This window comes from Talpa europaea, assembly GCF_964194135.1.
Source record: "Talpa europaea genome assembly, chromosome: 1".
NCBI classification, from domain to species: Eukaryota; Metazoa; Chordata; class Mammalia; order Eulipotyphla; family Talpidae; genus Talpa; species Talpa europaea.
This window is the reverse complement of record NC_140073.1, coordinates 47,741,627-47,762,749: the sequence shown is the minus strand read 5'-3', so window position 1 is coordinate 47,762,749 and position 21,123 is coordinate 47,741,627. Positions and strand designations below refer to the sequence as shown.

The 21,123-nt window shown below is 36.3% G+C and overlaps 1 protein-coding gene and 1 pseudogene across 3 annotated transcripts in view; one reads left to right on the top strand and one right to left on the bottom strand.

Annotated features, from left to right (window-relative positions):
- UVRAG (UV radiation resistance associated) overlaps positions 1 to 21,123 on the bottom strand; it is a gene marked incomplete at both ends in the record, with an annotated part of 258,086 nt that overhangs the window by 189,635 nt on the left and 47,328 nt on the right. For both annotated transcript variants that reach the window (XM_084256101.1, XM_084256102.1), the window contains one exon: positions 18,412 to 18,486. In XM_084256101.1, the coding sequence (XP_084112227.1) occupies positions 18,412 to 18,486 (75 nt within the window). The remainder of the gene's footprint in view (positions 1 to 18,411; positions 18,487 to 21,123) is intronic.
- On the top strand, positions 4,944 to 8,204 carry LOC311180264 (large ribosomal subunit protein uL30-like; annotated as a pseudogene). Its single transcript has 2 exons — positions 4,944 to 5,033; positions 7,536 to 8,204. The product of its transcript is annotated as a large ribosomal subunit protein uL30-like (transcript).

The window sequence follows — 21,123 nt, the reverse complement described above, 5'->3', positions numbered from 1 at the left end:
ATGCCAATTTAACACAACTCCTTCATAAAACAGAGACGGGGACAACATTCATATCACCAAACCAGCATTACTAATACTAAAACTTGACAAAGACATCACACTCACAAATAGGAAATTATAAAAATCCCTCAAATACAGAGACACAAAAATCCTTAGAAAAATACTAGCAAATGTATTACAAGGATAAAACAATATCGTTATTGACTCAATTCTGAGTACACATTTAAAAATCAATCACACAAATACATGATGCAATCATAAATCTGTCTCAAAAGGGCATACAATTTTAAAGATATAATGTGTAACAATTACAACATAAGGATGGGAGATCAAAGTTATACAGAAGTAACATTTTTGTATAGTATTTAAACTAAGTTTGTGATTTAAACTAATCAGACTATTATAAAGATGTCAATTTTAATCTCCAGGGCAATCACTAAGAGAATTACTAAAAGATATATAGTAAAAAAATGAGAAAGGAATAAAATTTACATGAGAAAATATATAACACAAAAGAAGGCAGTGATGGAGTAATGAGAAACAAAAAAAGAAAACAAATAGAAAAATGGCAAAAATCCTTTTAAACCTGTAATTAATTCCATTGAAGTGTACACAGATTAAATATTCCAATTAAAAGGCAGAGATTTGCAAAATAGACACTGTAAAGATGATCCACTGTATGCCATCTACAAGGGTGCACTTTAGAACAAAAAATAAAAAAAGCAAATAGTATGAAAAATAAAGACTGAAAAGATAGTCCATGGAAACATGAACCAAAATAGAACTGGAGAGGCTACACTAATATCAGACAAATAGATGTGAAGACAAAAAAGAACATTATATAATGAAAAACTGGTCAAGAAGTTTATAGACAATTATAAACATGCACACATGTATCAGCATATAAAAAAAATATATGAAGCAAAACCAACAAAACTAAAGCGGAAAATAGCTGCAGACATCAACATCTTCACAATGGATAACACAACTACAAAAAAGGTGAACAAGGAAATAGAAGACACATGAACAATACTTATAAATCAATGAGACACATAAGTGTACAGAATGTCCCATCCAATAACAGCCATATACACATTGTTCTCAAGTGCACATGGAGCATTTCTCAGAACAGACCATATGTTCAGCCACAACACAGGTCTCAATGAATTTTTAAAAACTGAAATCATATGAAGTATCTTCTCTGACCACAATGGAATGGAACTAAAAATCAATAACAGAAGTATATGTAAAATTCACAAACTACAAAGTAAATGATCTTAAACAACCAGAGATGAATTATTAAATATTTTGAGATGAATAAAAATTAAAATACAACATGTCAAAACACAGGATGCAGTAGGAAAAGTGCTAAAAAGATTTGTAGCTGTAAACATCTATTTCAAGAAGAAAATGTCCAAATTAATAAACTAACCTTTCACCTTAAAAATCTAGGACAAGAAACAAAACAAAACACTAAACCCAAGGCAAAGAAAGAAAGACTACAGATCCATGAAATAGGGAATTTAAAAAAAAAAAGATATAATCAACAAAACCAAAAGCTCATTCTTTGAAAAGATCAACAAAGTCAGACAAACCTAACAAAACTAAATCTACACCACAAGTAGACTTAAGATTCTCAGGAAAAATGATTGATGGTGTTTTACTTCATTTTTCTTATTTTATGCAAAAAACTGCCCAACATTTTAAATTTTTAACATTAAAAAAAATCATCCACAACCACCAATATACAACTAAACACAACACACTGTCACAAGTAAAGACCATTCAAATGAAAAGAAAATATTAAGACTCAAATTACTAAAATCAAGAATAAAAAAAGTGGGAACATCATCACAAACCTTATGGAAATAAAAAGTATTCTAGAAGAATATTATGAACAATAATCTCCAACAAATCTAGATAAAATAGGAGGATCTAGATGAAACAAGAATCCCTAGAAGCACACCAAGTAACTCCCCAAAATAACTGAAAAAACAATAGAAAATCTGAACAGATCTACAACAAGCACTAGAGATTTTGGCTAAGCTACTCCATGGTACTTGGCGAAGAGTCCTACAAAACACTCATTTCCCCTAGGGAAGCACAGGCCCTAGATAGCAGCAAATGTAAATTCCTGGTATAACTTCCCTAGAGCTCTTGGGATCGGCAATCTCCCCTACTTCCCATGGTAAGTCATATGTAGCATTTTGATATAATTCCCACACGTCTTACCAAAACTACCACACTCACACCCCCACTGCAGTGTGACCCCTCGAAGCATGTTCTATACTTTCCAGGAACTGTGAGTAATATTTCTCTATTTCAATTTCTCTTGTGGTCTACTGTTGAATCATGGCTCACTATCCATCATCCTGTGGTCCATGAAACAAGTGTTAATTTAACAAAGTGATAACACAAATAAAGAGGTTGAGTCAGTAATGATAAAACACCCAGCAAAGAAAGGCCCCAAAATACCTGTATTGGCAAGGACTGTGGAAATTAGAACTCTTACATATTGCCGCTGGGAATGTAAAATGGCCACCACTATATGGAAAAATGTTTGGCAACTCTCCAAAATGTTAAACAGAATTACTCCATGATCAAGCAATTCCATTCCTAAATATAAACCCAAAAGAACTGAAAACAGGTACTCAAACAAATACGTGTACACACATGTTCGTAGCTGCACTATTCATAACACAAAAAGGTAGAGACAAAGTGAATCTCTACCAACGGATGAATGGATAAGCCAAATGTGAAATATCCATGTAATAAAATATTACTCAGCCATAAAAAGGAACAAAGCAGTGACCCATACTATGCCTACACCTCAAAAACACTATGCTAAGTGACAGAAGCCAGACACAAAATGTTACATATTGTAAGATTCCATTTACATTAAATTCTAAAAAGAGATTAATCCATGGAGACAAAAGCAGATTAGTGTCTGACAAGATTGGAGAAGATAAAATGGAGAGTACTAGTTCTCTTGTCAGATGATGAAAGTGATATGCAACTTGGCAGACACGGTGATTGTACAGCATTGTGAACACCCCCAATGCCACTGAACTGTATACTTTAAAATGGTTAATTTTACGTTATGTAAATTTCATTTCAGTTAAAAAAAGGCAGATGGCTGTGAAATAATCCACGTATCCTGAGAACAAGTGAGGAGAAAGGGGGCAGAGACAGGAGACAGTCCTATAAATGGGTTACAAAATTCATATAATAAAAGATACTAAGAAACAGATTTAAGATGCTCAGGAGAAATGATTAATAATACTCCACTTGATCTTTCCTATTTCATTCAAAAAGTTGCCAAACATTTTTTCTTTTAAAAAAGTTGTCCATACCCACTAACACACAATTAAAAGCAACATATTGTTAAAAGGGCAAGAGCATTCCAAAAAAAGCAGCGATCCATCCTCTCTGCCTGTATAAGAAAGCCATTTAACTCCTCCAGGCCTCGGTTTCTTTAATGATAAAATGAGATGAGACTATTACTAATAAAAATAATAATAATAATAAATGACAGGAATATACACACGTGTACCATTCATAGGTATTTACAGCATCCCAGACAGTTTTGTGTTTTCCATGTTAACCTTAATATTTAAAGGTTAATATGTTCAATGCTGACATACTTAATACTTACAAAACTCTGTGAAACATGTGCTATTATTATCCCCACTTTAAAGGTGAAGAAACTGAGACACAGAGAGGATTAAGCAGAAGAGCCATGCAGTCTGGCTCCACAGTTCATGTTCTTAATGACCATGCTATATTTGATGATCTCTAAGACCTTTTCCAGTTCTAAAATTCTGGGTCCAGGACATTTAAGGCAACTCTTAAGGACATTATTAAACCCTTCTGCTTCAGCCACCACTTAGCAATTAACATTCTTGAAATATGCTAAGAGCCTTGTTCTGAATGACATCTAACTTCACCAGATGTGTGATCCCAACAGACCTCTGATGAAGGATTATAATGGAAAGAAATGGCTCATTTGTATCTGGTTATCTGTGTGAGATACTGCCAAGTGCCAAAGAGCCCAGAGGAGATTTACATGTCACTCAAAATTCTTCTGAAGTCAGGCCTAACAATTCTTTTTCAAGGAAGGGAATAATCACCAGTCTGGGTGAGTGTCTATTAAACTGTTTAAGGAAACATAATTTCACATATCCAATGAGCAGGAGTAATTCCAGGTAGATAATCAGTTGTGTTTCTAAATCAATGGTCTGTCTACAAACGTAATCAATTAATGGCCAGAGAGTAAGTATTTTAGGTTTTATGAGCCACATGTCATCTCTATAGCAGTCTAATTTGTTTTCTCCTTCAAATTCTTTCATAAAATGTAAAAACCATTCTTAGCTCAAGTCACACAAAAACATATGCTGACCTGTAGTTCATAGATCAGCATTTTTTGAGTATTTTAAATTGCAGTGACAATCACAAGACTGCCCTTTACTATCATTGTAATTATAGTGAAACCCAGATGATAAAAATAACTAATTGTGAAGTAAACAGCACTAGTATATACTTATTCAATTTAGTATTTACTGAACAGCTTATTTTTTTTTTCAATGAAAATAACTGTATGAGCCCTTTGTTATAACCGAAAGAGAAACGCTTGCTATACTTCTGGGGGTTCCAAAAAGAGAAGAGAAAGAGAAAAGTATAGAAAATTTATTTAAAGAAAGAATGTGCTGAGCACTATCTCAACCTGGGAAACAAACCAGATATCCTGATCCAAGAGGTCCAAAGTTCCAAGCAAAGCAATACCAGACAGACAGACATAGTCCAAGACCACTAACACTACTACAGAAAGCCAATGACAAGGACAGAATACTAAAACCATCAAGAGAAAAAAAGGGTAACCTATAAGGCAACAACAATTACACTGTCCATGGACTTTTAAGTAGAAATCCTACAGGCAAAAGGGAATGGCAGGAAAAATATTTAAGGTACACAAAGAAAAAGCAGAGAATGCTTTATCATACAAGATTAATGTTCAAGACAGAAGGAAAAGTAAGGTAAAGAATTTCACTGAAAGGGAAAAACTAAAAGAATTTATTAATACCAAGCCACACATAAAAAAATGCTAAAACGATAATTATACAGCAACAGAACAACAACTATGGAGATAATAGTCACCTAAATTATAAAATAAGGAAGAGGAGGAAAGTAACAATGTGGTCCATCAGAGTTTGAGACACAAAAATAATCTATCTCGTCCAAACCTCAGCACGACATTCAAACAAAAATGAACAAAGGTTAACATATAAGATACAGAAACGGATCCTAAACAAAATCTAAGAGGAATGCATCTAAAAAAAAAAAAAATAGCAATGAGTACTTATGTCTCAATAATCACCTTAAATGTAAATGGCTAGAATTCATCAATCAAAAAGTATAGAATGGCTGAATGGATTATGAAACAAAGTCCAACCTTCTGTGGCTTACAAGAAACCCATCTAGCCACCAAACACAAACAAAGACTCAGAGTTAAAGGCTGGAAAACAATTCTACAAGCAAATGGATATCAAAAAAAGTCTATTAATATCAGATAAAATAGACTTCCAATTAAAAAAGGTAAGAAGTAACAGACATTACATTATGATTAATGGTCTAATAAAACAACATGAAACAACACTCAAAAATATATGTGCACTGAATAATGGAGCATCAAGATACATAAGACAATTACTAACAGAGCTAAAGAGAAATACTGACAATACAATGATACCGGGGGATTTGATGGTCTACCTACAAGTATGGAGAGATCAACAGAGAATAAACAAGGAAACAATAGCCTGAAATGAGCTAGCCCAAATAAGTCTAACAGACATCTACAGAGCACTCAATCCAAAAGCTGTTGCACACACTTTTTTCTCAAGTGCACATGCAGCATTTTCAAAACTAAACTAAATGTTGGGACACAGCTTTGTCAATAAAATGACAAAGATCAAAACTATGCCAAGTATCTCTCTGACCATAATAATGACATTACTAGAAATTAACAATTAAAAAAACATGAAAAACTAAATACATGGAGATGGAACAATATGTTACTTAACAGCTACTGGATAAAAGAGGAAATTGAAATAGAAATAAAAAAATACCTTGAAAATAAGGATACAACCTATCAAAAATCTAAGGATACAGCATAAGTAGTGTTAAAAAGGAAGACAGGGGCCTCCCTGGTATCAAAAGGGGTTAAGTCTCAGCACTAGGAAACTATCCACAGCCACTGCAGCACTAATTAGATCCCTGGCCAGGGAGCTACCCACATGGCACAGCAGACCTCTCGTGTCTGGCCCGCTGATCCCCTCAACAGTGTATTTCAGTCAATCTGCCTATTCTGTTCCCCATTGTTTCTAGTGATTCCTCTCACCACCCGTACCTCTGGCCTGTACCCCAGTTCTTGTATGCATAAATAAATAAATCTTTAAAAAAAAAAAAAAAGGAAGACAACTGCAATACAGGCCCACGTTAAGAAGCAAGAAAAATCCAAAATAAACACTCTAATACCAAACCTAAATCAACTTGAAAAAGAGGAACAAGACCCAAATTTAGCAAAGGAAGAAATAATAAAATAAAAGTGGAATTAAACAAAATAGAGATCAAAGACTATATAAAATTTAGACCAATAAAGCTAAGAGATGGTTCTTTCAGAAGATGAACAAGACAGACAAACCTTTAGCTAGAACGCCAAGGAAAAGACACTAATAAACAATATCAGAAATAAAAGAGGAAAAATCACCATTGATAGCACAGAAATAATGAGCATCATAAGAAATTACTATGAACAAGTATCTGCCAAAAAACATAACCTTGAAGAAATGGACAAATTTCTAAGTTGATATGTTTAGTTTATCAAGTAGGTGAAACAAAAGAGTTGAATAAATTGATTGTAAGCATGGAAATTGAGGCAACAATCCAAAATTTTCTCCAAAACAAAAGCCCAGGACCAATTACAAATGAATTTTATAAAACCTTAAAAGAAAAATGAATTTCCATCTTTGTTAAATGTTTCTAAAAACAGAGTAAGAGGGAATGCTCCCTAGTACATTTTACAATGCCAACATCACCTTAATCTTAATAGTGAAACTAGATAGATAGCACAAGAAAACCATAAACCAGTATCCCTGATGAACTGAAATACAAAAACCTTCAACAAAAAATAAACTAATTGAATTTGATAATATAATGATCAAATAGGATTTATCTCAGGGATGCAGGGATGGTTTCATAAACATAAACGAATACAACATCTCATATCAACAGCAGTAAAGGTAAAAATCAAATGACTTTATCAATAGATACAGAAAAGATACTTGATAAGACTCAGCACCAGAATGGTGAGCAAGAGCAGTAGCAGTGGCATTGGAAGATGGGGAGGGTGGGGGGAGACAAGAATAAGTCTGCACCCCACCCAACAGAAACTCATGACACTGTAGTGTCATGAAAGGCTGTGGTAGTAAAGGCACCATTGATGGCTGTGAGGAACCGTGGGCTGAGGCACTGAATAAAAGATCACTTTGGTTCCAGAAAATCTCCTGAAAAAGAGAAAAGGCTACTATCAGGCCCTCAAAGCCCCAGGCAAACCAGGCACTTTTGGAAAAGAAGGAGCAGAGGAAAGATGAAGAACTCAGTTTAAACAATTAGAATGGTTCCTACATGATTGCTGGCAGCAACTATGTGTGCCTCAGATCACTAGACATGAAACCTCATGGCTTGGAAGTGCCAGATAAACATTCCTTGACCTTTGTTGTACACATCCAAAGGATGAACGGGGTGAGTTTACTTGTGCAGAACGTCATTGCATGCTTTTGCCTGGAAATGATTTTCTGTGGTGTCGTTGTCCAAGTGACCCCTCAAACTGTAAAAATGCTTCTAACAGTGGAGCCTTATGTGACCTGGGAATTTCCAAATCTGAAGTCTGTGTGGGAACTCATCTTGAAATGTGGACAAGCCAAGGTCAAGAGTAATACTATCCCTCTGACAAACAACAGTGATTGAGGAGTACCTGGGGAGATGGGGTGTCATTTGCTTGGAAAACCTCATTCTTGAAACTGCCTTTTGGGGGAAGTATTTCCAGGTGATCTCAGAGTTCTTGTGCTCTTCCAGCTTTCAGCAGCTCATCATGCTACCAAGAATGGAGTGGGCTTCCTCAAAGAGAGATGGACTCACCTGGCTATTAAGGTGAATGTATCAATCAATTCATCCAGCAGCTGACTATACCCATCATACCTAAGCACTGTGCACTGGAAGCATGGTTTTGTCTTTTTGGAACTATTATCTATATCTTCAAAGAAGGTTATTTTCTGCTCTATCTTTAGAAACTGGAGGGGAAGGATCAAGGAAAAGACTGAAGCTCATGCAGGCACTTCTCATCACAACCCAGCTCCAAGGAAAAATTCCTGTTTTTTACATTGGCCTTTGCTGCTTCCTCTGAAATGAGCAAAGGATTCATCCATAGGGGGAGACCTGTTTTGTCACATCTTATATCCTGGCATTTAATACTGATGAGTGAAAACCCCAACATGTGTACAAGAAGGCAATGGGCCAAGCCCAGGCGTATTCTTGAACCTGCGGGTGCCTAGGGTCTTGTTTTAGAAAGAACATAAGATGTACTTAGAGGAGCACAGGAACAGTTAAAACAAAAAATCAGCACTGATGATCATGATGAAAACTTTTAAAAAGATGGTGACAGAAGGAACCTACCTCAATATAATAAAGAACATATATTATAAACCAATAGCCAATACAAGAATGGTGAAAAACTAAAAGCTTTCCCCTTGGGTCAGGAATAAGACACAAGTCTAGTCACAGGGAAATATAGACTGAGGATGCAGAGGGAGGGATTGCACCACCCAGACACAGGGTATTAATGAGAAGACAAAAGACTCAAGTGGCAACCTGAGGACAGTAGTTTAAGGTTCCCCTGAAAATTTTCCCTAGCAGGACTGACAGTGTTCTTCTACATGTTACTCTTGAAACGAAAATATTCCTTCTAGTTACCTAGATAGGATAAGAAATTATGATACAAAGTGGGGAAATGGCTCATTCTACTACTTGCGCCAATTTTCAGATGCAATGAATATACCTTTTTAAATATATAATATTTATTTGTACAACTGCTGCTAAAATAGCTACCTGATGAGTCAAAAGGCGGCCTGTGTTCCTATGTGTATATGTTCATTTGCACATCAACACACTTTTATGTGTCAGTCAGGTTTAAAATGAGAAAAAGTGTGCAAGTATCTCTGACAAGCAACTTCATTTGAAGACACCCTCTGCCTCTGAGCTCTGGTGAGGCCCAGATGCTGAGCTGTTCAGGAGAGGAGGTGAGAGGTCTCCATATACACCCAACCTGAACGGAATATACATTCCCTTAGATTTGTTCTAAAGTTCAAGACAACAGAAGATGTTTTCCTCTCCCTCAAAACAGAGGGATACAATGAGAAATAAGAATAGTGTTATTAAGCAAAAGTATACAGATCCTAAAACTAAAATCAGTTCTTTTCTTTTTAATTCAAGTCAACAGAGATGAAGAGATACATGTTCATGCTTCAAAGTTTTAAATAACCTCAAAAAGTAATCACAATCAGAGTCATACTCTCTAAGAACAACGTGGACTAAACGTCATCAATGCTACTGGTGAGGACGGAAGGTGACCCTGGGAAAGCAGGCATTTTTTTAAATGGAAAGCACATTTCAGAATAGACACAGGAGCCGTGGATTACACAGTCCTAACAGATTTCCTTCACTCGTGGAAAAAAAATTACTGAGCAATGCTACGTGAAACCCTAAGATTCTAAAAGTAAGCAAGACACAACCTCAGTCCTACAGGAGCTTACCTTCTAACAGGAGGACAGATGTATATACAAGTCAATCTAACTGTCAGAGAGTGAAAGAGAAGGCAACAGTGATGTGTAAACTAGCATTAGTGAAGAGATTAAAAGAAAAAAAAAAAAAAAGAGACTCAGCTTTACAGAAGTTTAAACCAAAATGACTATGAGAAACTGAAATGAAGGTTAAGAAGGTTAAGAATGCCCTCATCACAAATCTAAAAGAGAACAGAAAAACAAGTTTTCAAATTAAATTTTTTTTAAAGAAAAATTTAAACCTTCTGAGTTCCCTAGTAAGGATGAGTCTGGAACTCTGCTTCTGTTTACTTTTCAAGAATCTAAAACATCTATAAAGAACCATGCTTGGCTTCAAATTTTCCAGTATTAAAATTCAGAAAGGCACAAAAATTGTGCTAAGAAGACAAGATCCTCCAAATTCATAACAGGAAATGTGGCATTTTCCCAGATTATTCTCTGGCTTAAATGAAGAAAGAATGGGGACCACACCGCAGCAGCAGGATTTATAAATATGAATTACAGGATAAGATGATTTTCCAAACATCTGTCAGAAGTCAACTGATCCAAGAGAAAAGTAGAAAAGAAAAAAAAGAAGACTCTGAAGGAAGCCAAATAGAATGATTAATGCATGGAGCTTTTGTGGACTTCAGTGGATTAACTGCCTTATGGGTACTACATGCCCATGCTACACTCATACACCCCGAAAGTCTGTGGAATAATACACTTAACACCATTCAAAGCACTTTCACATGTGCTATCTTATTTGATTCTCACAGTGCACATAGTAGAGAGTTTGCTAAATATAAAGACAGAGACTTGGCACTTTGACACGCTCTATAATACAGTAAGAAGAAATGGAGAGATGTCACAAAGCACAGTAGCGAAGAGAAAAAGTCTGAATAAATCAGCCTTGGGTTCAAATCATGGATCTGCTACTTACTAGCTGACTATAATCCTAGATCCGTAATGTTATCTTCCAGTGTAGTATATTTATAAAATGAGTAAAATAACTACCTTGTGGAGTTGTTATGCAGAGTAAATAAAAACAAAGTATCTGCTACAGTGTCTGCCACACAGAAGGTACTCAGTTGAAAAGCAGCAATGGTAGTTTTAAAAAGTTCTACACCCAGTGTAATACCGTTACCAGGGTATCACACCAGCTCATATAATTCAAAAATGTAGCTCCACCCTGGATTTAAACCTGGATATTTTATAGTAAAGCAGGAAGCTACTACAAACTCCCAAGGGTGTGTCCAGACTTTGTTTCTTGTATTTTGTAATGGGGGGTACGGGGACAGCACGCAAGGAAAGCTGAATATGTGTAAGACTGAGTTCTTTTCAAGATTTTCCGAATTATGCTTGATAGATGCTTTCTCTTATTAAAACATAAGACACTTAATCCCTGCTTCTGAATGTCCTGCTTGTGTACTATGTGGGATGTGCTTTGGAAACAAGTTAGTACCCATTAATCTGACTAGAAGAGGAAATAGCCATCTTTCTAATTTCTCAGTTCTATAGAGTTAACTACATGAAAATATCCAAATTTTCTGGGCTTAGCATCTTTAATTAAAAAATGAAAACACTAATACTTGTCCACCTGCATTGCTATAAATTAAAGAGGACACCTCTAACGACTTAATCACAGTTGATCAAGTTAAATGATGGTGGGAACCTCAAAAAAACTTAAATGATAAAAATCATCTAGCTATCACTTTTTTAGAGATGACATGTTATAATCAAGAACTACATTCCTAGAAAGCGAGTTCCTCAGATCCTGGTTCTGTTACTACCTCATCCTGATATTTTGGGCATTTATTTATTCTCCACATACTTATTATAGATTTATGTCTGGTAACACTACAACTAAAACTACTACTACTAATAGTTGTACTACCTTCTCTTAGAGATTGTTGTAAGAATGGAATGGAAAAGATGGAACACAATAAATTCCATCTTTAAAGGCAAAAAACTATGAAAGTACATGTGTACTAACTTTATGATATGATCAATTATGTACGACATGATAATACATAGTGCGCTCTGAGTTATCATCTGCACCATGAAACTACCTTACTATGTTGTCAACTTCAAAATTTGAAGAGGATCCCTGAGTCTTGAAAATATCCTCATCCATGAAATATGGGCACTGAACTAGATAATGCTAATATTCTCTCCAGCTAATTAGGATTTTCTTACTTTTGAGAAAAGGAACATAAAACTAAGAGAGGTTAAATGATTTGTTCAAGGAACACAGCTGTTGGGTACTAAAATGAAGCTGATATTAGAATTCAGGTTTTCTACTTTACAAAGTATCGTGCCTTGGAAAATATAAAATATGGGAATTTCATGTTAAAGGCTCTCAAAACAGACCCTGAAACTTGTCCCTTAACCTTCCATATCAGCTTGAGTCTGTAGTTGAGGTGGTAAAGTTATGTGGTTATGTTTGTGAAATTAGTCACAACTGCTATTTCAATCTCTTGAGGGTATCACATTCCAAAAAGATTTGATCCTCTTCACTTGGATTCTACTTCTAGTCTAATTATGTTCCATTAAAATGAGAAAGCATTGCCATCTACTGGACTCTGAAGACATTACTGCTATCGTTTTAGTCTGAGAAGGAATTCTTCACAACCTAAACCTAAAGCTTTTTCGCAGTTTTCAGTAACACAATAATCAGAGCTATTTTGACAGTGTGACTTCATAAAAATAAAACTCCAAAAGTTGAGCTGGTATAAAGTAGGGTGGGACAGAGAAATCCCTTCACCTCAAGATTTTTAATCTCAACCATTGCTTATATCTCAAGTAATTCTGCATTCATTAACAATCAATGCACCAACTACATGCTAGAGAGACAATACTGACACGCTGGTAAGTAACAAGAGATGTAATCCCTCTTACATGGTTCAGAGCCGCCTGAGTAGTAATTTCCCTTTACTAACGCTTGTATTATACATTATCACCTTTAATCCTCAAAAACAACTTATGATGAGGTAGAAATTGTTATCTCCATTCACAGATAAAGAAACAATTACTCAATTTACCCAACATGTCTCTCAAAGGTAAACAGAAGTAGTACTTGAAATTAATCTTACACCAGACTCCAAAACCCATATCCTTAGCCACTAGGAATGTGTATTCACCTAGGTAGTTATCAATATTCCCTCAAAAAGAAAAAAAGTTGTCAAAAGGAAATTCAAGCAATGATATCTTACAAGTTTATTAACGACAAAAATCCTGCATTGTGATCTGAAAGTTTTCCTGTTGACTGAACAAGTAGCTGGCCAACAGTTTTTCACTTCCCATGGTCCCCCAGCTGCAACCCTAACAATTAAAATACCTCTCCAGGCCACCTTGCCTTATTCACCAACCTCTACCAAACCAACTTCAAACTACAACAATTTTCCTCTCTGGCTCTCCACAGTCCCCAATCATTAAAAAGAGCACATCTTTCTAAGGTGTTGTTCAAATCATTTAAGGGTTTGGTATAGCTCATCTGCATTATCAGCAGATTCAAACATATCTGACATGAAAACCAATTTTCAGGCTAAATCCATCTGTAAATTGGCGCTATTCTGGAATATAAGTTGTTTCATCTTCTCAACTAAGAGAAATATATGTTTGTGAATCTGTGTTCTATACTTTGTATCCCACAGTACTTAGTCCAATAATGGGTACATAGTAGGTATTTGATATTTACTCACAGAAAGAAAAAAATCATGGATCACTTTTATAACTATTGATAACAGTATTAATTTCATCCGTATTTATTCAGTTATCTCTTTGCATTTGCTGTTAAATATTTAAGAGTTCCACATTTATATGCCAAATAAATGAAATGTTACTATAAAAATTAACAAGAACACATCACGCCTACTAAAATACCAGCAGAGATTATTAAACAAAGAGAATTCAAACCCACAGTGTATATTTTAGTCAAGATCATATTTTTAAATGTATTGGTTTCTAAACACACCCCTGATAATAAGAATGAACTACTTATCCACTGAATATAGAGTTAGCAGGTCCCTAAAAACTCAACAGAAAAGAATAAAGCCTCTTTAGGAAGTAGATAAACAGAAGCAAAAGTTCTCAGTAAATGGTGTGATTTCAGTTTTTAGGTCCTTAGTGGCTGAAAGAAGAATAGAAAGGTAGAACACAGATGAAGCAGCAGTTTAATAGCAACATAATGAACAGCAGGATTTTTTTTTTAAAGATTTTTTTTTTTTTTTTAATACAAGTACTGGGTACAGTCAGAAGCACGGGAGGGTTAAGAGAATTCACCAGAGGGCCTCCCCGGTGGCGCAGCGGTTGAGCGCTGGGTTGCGAAGCTGCCCGCAGCCTCTGCGGTGCCGGTTCGATCCCCAGCTGCTCCCCGGCCCCTAGAGGAGGGTCCCACATGGCGCGCAGACCTCTCCTGCCGCCCGCTGCTCCCCTCAGCAGTGTACTTCGGTCCTTCTGCCTGCTCTGCTCCCCGCTCTGGCTCTGGTGAATTCTCTCGCCCTCCCGCGCTTCTGACTGTACCCAGTGCATGTATAAACAAAACAAACAAACAAATAAATAAATAAATAAAAACATGCCTCTATAAAAAAAAAAAAAAGTATAAAAAAAAGAGAGAATTCACCAGAGCCAGAGCAGGGAACAGAACAGGCAGACTGATGAAATACACTGCTGAGTGGAGCAGCGGGCATGGCAGGAGAGGTCTGGCACACCATGTGGGACCCTCTCCGGGGGCCAGGGATCCAACCGGCGCTGCAGAGGCTGCGGGCAACTTTGCAGCCCAGTGCTAAACCACTGCGCCACCAGGGGAGGCCCCAGCAGGATTTTTTTTTAAAGTGTTTCTGGTCATAACCAATGTAACAAACAAAAATATTGAAAGAGTGCCAACAAAAATTTTAGTCATTATTTTAAAAGTTGCTTTAAAATGTACTTCATCATGGCTTCACAAGTTTAACTTTTCCCATCTTGTATAGAACACATATTCTTAAAACTCAACCCTGTTCGAAAAGCCTTGGTCCTTTAGCATTTTTCTAATCTTTTATGAGATATCTCAAACACAGGCCTCCCTGGTGCCGCAGGGGTTAAAATCTCAGTGCTATGAAGCTATTACCAGCCACTGCAGCAATGAGTTCAATCCCCAGCCAGCGAGCTGAGCTACATGGTGCAGCATACCTCTCCTGTCTCTCCCACTGCTCCCCTCAGCATTGTATCACAGTAGATCCGCCTATTCTGCTCCCTATTCTGTCTCTGGTGAATCTTCTTACCACCCCTGTACCTCTGGCCTGCACCCAGTTCTTATATGCATAAATAAATAAAAATAAATCTTTAAGAAAAAAGAAATATCTCAAACACAGGTAAGATATTCATTTGCAACTACTGGGATTACAAATACATTTGAACTTATTTCTACCACTGTAGTACCTGTTTCTGTTCACCGTTGGTTTTCTCTATTTTCCTTTTGTCTCCTATCAAGTTGACAAAGTTTTGTATTCTTTAGTTCCTTTGTCCCCTCTGCTAATTAAAATTTAAAAAAACCTGTACTCTATATTGTTTCTATTCTTTATGAGGTATCCCTAACTGTTTAATGCCCTTTAGTAATAGGGAGAGCCCTATCTCAGTTTTTAGTGCTCATTTAGTGTTCATTTCACTGAGAAGAGTTGGCTTTCAACTATGCCTACTTCTGAGCAAGGACACCAGAAGGCTCAAGGCTTCTGCTTCTACCCACTTCTTCATGTTTTGATTCTGTTTCTCTTCCAGAAATGTTTATTATCTTGCTTTTTGTTTTCTTGTTTTAGTAAGGCTATATCTCTAAATTTAAAGTGTTCTGATTTCATCAATTATTTTTGTCTGATGCAATGGAGGGTCCCAAAAGTATGTACTCACAATGTCATCTTGACTAGAAACCCTCATGATTTTCTTAAAACAAAGAGGAAAAAAATGCTTTTAAGGTTCAGTCTATACGTCAGATGTTCATTTGAAAACTGGCGAAGGGGCAAGGTAAATTGTGCTTATACACTGACGAAGCCCATTAACTAAAGGAACACAGAATAATGTACAACTTTTACAATCACATATTCAATAAACATTTCTTAACCATGTAGTGTTGAATTCCAGCTTGGCTAATAAGCAGCTGTGTAATCTTGGAAAAGTTCCTTAACTTCTCCATGCCCAGTTCCTCTTCTATAAAAGGATAATCGTGAGGCTTAAATGAGGTAAACTATGTAAACAGTTCAGAATAGTGCCTGGCACATAAGTGCTGACTAAACATCACCTATTCTTACCACTATCAGGAAAAATATGGCACTCACATGTCCCCACAAAGGGGAAAAACTTCCCACTGCATTTCTCAGGAGAGAAGGTCACAAAAATATTATTTCCAGTTTCTCAGTGTCCTTAATTCACTGACTCACCACCAGGACAGCAGGTGACTTACCTGACTATTGAGCTTGGGAGATGAAAAGGTGCACAACTGCTTTAGTACTCTATAGGTTCCTCCCATGCAGAACAGCCTGTCTAAAGCACACATAAATTCTGCTTTGGGCTTGGAGGATCCGGCTTTGTTCCGGTACGGACAAGATCCCAGTTTTGCTTTGTTTTGCTGTTTTGGGGTGAGGGTCAATTTGGAAAGTATATACAACCTTTCTGAGTTGCAGAATTTAAACTACTTTGCCAATAACCTTTATTGGCAAATTAGTAATAAAGCTAACATTCTGATCTCTACCTATTAGGTACACAGATGTTACATAGCAAACATATCAGGGAGGGAGGGAGGGCGAACAAGAGAGCGAGTTCTCCAAATGCCTATTTAACACTTCCATATGGGTATCTCCCAGATATCTCAAACTCTGTGTGATCTATCTCAACTCACAATCTGCTTCCACCAAACCTGGTCTTCCTCCAATCACCCTTACTTACTTCTCCCAGTGCCTGGCACCTACCCACAACATGGGAGTTACTTCATCCAAGGCAGGAAGGAATCCAGAAGGTTTTCTTAAAAACTCCTTTTTATGCTCTAAATTCAAACTATCACCTAGTTTTATGACTTTACTTCCTAAAACTTTCCTAAATTCATCTCTCTATAACTCTATTCCAAAGTATCAGCATCTCTACCTGACACACTGAAAGATTCTCCTTACTGCCTTCCCACATAAATATTGCTTCTCCTAAATCAGTCCTTTCTGCAGCCAGAGTGAAATTATTAAAACACAAATTGAATGCTTCCATGCTAAAATCCCTAACACACTCCACTACTCTTAGTAGCCTAGCCTCTGTATGAGGTGGACCCCACCTCCCTTTCTAACCTCATCTAGTAACATTTTTTCCCCATCACTCTTACCTTTCTTTAACTCACCATGTCGCATTTCCACTTCATAGTATGACAACAAGTTAGCCTCCTCTGCCTAGAAAGCTCTACCTAGTCCCCTCTCCCTTAATATACCTCACACTTCCACTCATTAAAAGTTAAGTTCCCGGGCCTCTCCAGTGGTGAAGCGGGTTGAGTGCAGCGCTGTGAGGCTGTCCGCAGGCTTTGCAGCGTGGGTTCGGGTTCGATTCCCGGCCGGCCAGGGAGATTCCCACATGGTGCGGCAGACCTCTCCTGCCGCACCTGCTGTTGCCCTCAGCAGTATCTTCGGTCTGTCTGCCTGTTCTGCTCCCCGCTCTGTCTCTGGTGAATTCTCTCACCCTCCTGCACCTCTGACTATACCCCAGTTCTTCTATAATTAAATAAAATCTTAAAAAAAAAAAAAGTTAAGTTCCCAAGATCTTTCTGACTCACTAGAATAAGTAAAGAGGTCCTTGTTAACTGCTTTTACAGCACTTACCACCATTTGTGGTAACTTTATCAGTGTTTGTCTCCTTACTCGATGACAGCAGGGAAATACCCATTTGCTCACAGTTGTACTCCTAGCATTACAGCACAGTGGCCAACATAATTAAAAAAAAGTACTTAATAAAAAGCTGTTGAATGAAAGAAGCATTTCAGACAACCACGAATTATGAAGCAATATGATCACTAAGAGCAAATAATGTAAAAAGATCATCTCACTGGTTTGTGGGTAGCATTAAGTAGGATAAAGAACATGAATCACCTGGCACAGAACCACTGCAGTAAATACTTGGTAAATATGAATTATCTTCCCTTTCCTTATTCTAATTGCCTTAAGATACAGAGACATCATTGATGATAATGTAACTTGACTTATGATTTTTTAAAATTATTGAAAGTTGTAAAAGATACCCAAAACATTTAATAAATTGTGTTACATGGAATTAAACTTCCCAAAGAACTATATAAAATAAGAGAAAATAGCTAGTTCAGACTTTCTGTTAGAAAAATTAATATGGTCTAGGTTTACAAAAGATTGCAGTGGTTACAAAGGAGTTTCAATTTTAAAAAGGGTTCACCCTAAACCCTAAGCCACATCAAACAACACGTTTATGATACTTAAAACATGGTTCTATTTACACAGAGCTTTCTACCCTATACATCGAGGCCCACCTGCTCCAAATAACACTCACAGCATTAGAAAAATCCTCTTACCTTATGTTCAAAAGGAGCACCATAGTAGCCATCATTCAGGCCAAAAATTATTTCATTTTGGTTGCGGGCATGAATCTAAAAGAGGAAGAGAACATATTATTAATTCTTCTCAATCCAACCAAGTTTTAATATGATCAGAGAATGCCAGTTGCAACAGGATCTACTTCAAAGCTGAGAAAGAGGCAGACTACAGCTAACAAACCAGCAGAAAACAAACCACTCATCATAAGACCAGGTAATTAGTTGAGAGCTTCCTGTTTTAGTCAAAGGCCTTGCAAAACTGTCACAAGATCACACCATCATTTATACATATTTCCCACAAACACTTTTTAAGGCTGTTATGGCAAGCTATTTCTGAAGTATAGGAGATTCAGAAGCAGACCATACATTCTCTGATCTCAAAGAAAACACAATCCAGTTAAACCTATAAAAAAATGTTTCTATATACCAGAAACAAAAATTGAAACTAGAAACATTTTTGAAAGGAATACTATTTATACTGGCATCAAAAAACATGGAATCAACATGTATAGATCTAACAAAATATGTACAAAATTGGTCTACTGCAAACTACAAAAGATTGATGAGTGAAATCCAAGAATTTCACAAATGAATAGATATGTCTGTAGAAATATCCATTGCAGTTAAGATGTCAGTTCTCCCCAAATTTTTTTCACTTCAACACCTATCAAAATCCCAACAGAATTTTTGTAGCAATTGTCAAACTAATTTTTTTTATTGATTTAACTTTTTAAATTTTCTTACATTGTTATTTTTGTACAATATTCGATTTTTCTCAGGTGTAGTCCCCATAAATCTCCCACCATCACATCAACCATGAACCATCGTCATAGTCCCTTGTGCTCTTCTCTCTCTCCTGTTTTGATGCTTCTCCCTCGCCCTCATGTATGCCTCACATCTATAGTTTGCCTTCAAGTTTTGTCTTTTTATTTTTTGACGTTTTGTTTGGTTTCCCTATATTCCTCCTATAAGTGAAACCATCTGGTATTTTTTCTTTTTCCATCTGACTTCTTTCACTGAACATAATCCCTTCCAGCTCCATCCATGTTGTTGAGAATGGCATGAGTTTATCTTTTTTTGACTGCTGAGTAGTATTCCACATCTTGATGCACTCATCTGTTTTTGTGTATTTGGGTTGCTTCTATATCTTGGCTATTGTAAACAGCTTTCTCTAGTAGTTGGACCAGTTTGCATTCCCACCAGCAGTGTGAGTAGTTCCTTTTTTTCCATATACTCGCCAGCATTTGTTGTCGCCAGTTTTATTAATATGGGCCATTGTCACCCATGTGAGGTGGTATCGCATTGTGGTTTTGATTTTGCATTTTGCATGTAGTAGATCAGATTTCCCAGCACCATTTATTGAGAGACTTTCCTTGTTCCAGTGCACATTCTTTGCTTCTTTGTCATAGATTAGTTGAAAGCATTGTTTTTTATATAAAAGTTAATTTAAAGAGGATTGTAGATATAAGCATAAGAACCTAAAACCATAAAACTTCTAGATGAAATCATAGGAGAAAATCTTTGTGACCCTGAATTAGGCAAAGATGTCTTAGATGAGACACAAAAGACATGAAACATAAAAGACAAAACTATATAATTGACATTTAAAAATTTGTTTTTTGACACTTAAAATGAGAGGACAAGACAGAGTGGTGGAAAATACACATCTTATGATAGACTAACTCATATCAGAATATATAAAGAAATTTTACAACTCACTGATGAGAATTCAAACAACCAAATAAAAAAATGAGCAGAAGATCTGTACAGTATTTCTGGAGAGGGGACAGGGGATGGTGCAAGTAAACATTTTTTTTTAAATGCCCAATATCATTTCATTAGGGAAATTCAAATTAAAATCATAATGAGATACCTCTGTAAACACATTAGAATAGCTAAAATTAAAGAGACTGACAACATAAAAAATATGTGGAAAATGATAGTCACTTTAGGAAAGTTGGCAGTTTCTTATAAATTTCAACGTATACATATCATTAGATCCAGAAATACCACTCCATTCACTCAAAACACAGGCCTCCCTGACTCTATCTAGGCTTATCTAAATACTCTTCCATGGGCTCCACAGCTCTCTATAGAAGTATTCCTCAATCATCACTTCACAAGTCTCAGAATCATCTTACTCATCTCTGTATTCTTAAGAATACAGAGAACAATGCCTGGTAAAAGGCAGATGATCAATCAATGAACCTAAGTGATTCTGGCTATTATCATCATATAGCTTAAGTCTTACTTCCCTCTAAAAATTTATAATTCTTTTTATGTGATTTTCTAGTGGTATGTTAAGTTGGTATAACCCATTTGATAGATGAGTTTTGCCTTTCCACAAAATAATATTTTTTAATTTTTATTGAAGTAACATTGTTTATAAATATCAATCTATATAGGTCTCAGATGTATATATAGGTTTCATTATATATGTATTTAAAAGCATACAGATAGTTCAGCTATACAGCATTATATGATTTTGACATCTATGAATGTTACATTATGATCGTCCCAAAAGTCTAGTTTCCAGCTTCCATCATGTAATTGATCTCCTTTATCTGATTAGCAAAATAATGTTTCTAATTGGCTTTAAAAACATGCTTTTTTGGGCCTCCCTGGTGGTGCAGGGGTGAAAGTCTCAGGCTCAGCACTATCAAGTTATTGTCAGCCATTGCAGCATCCCCA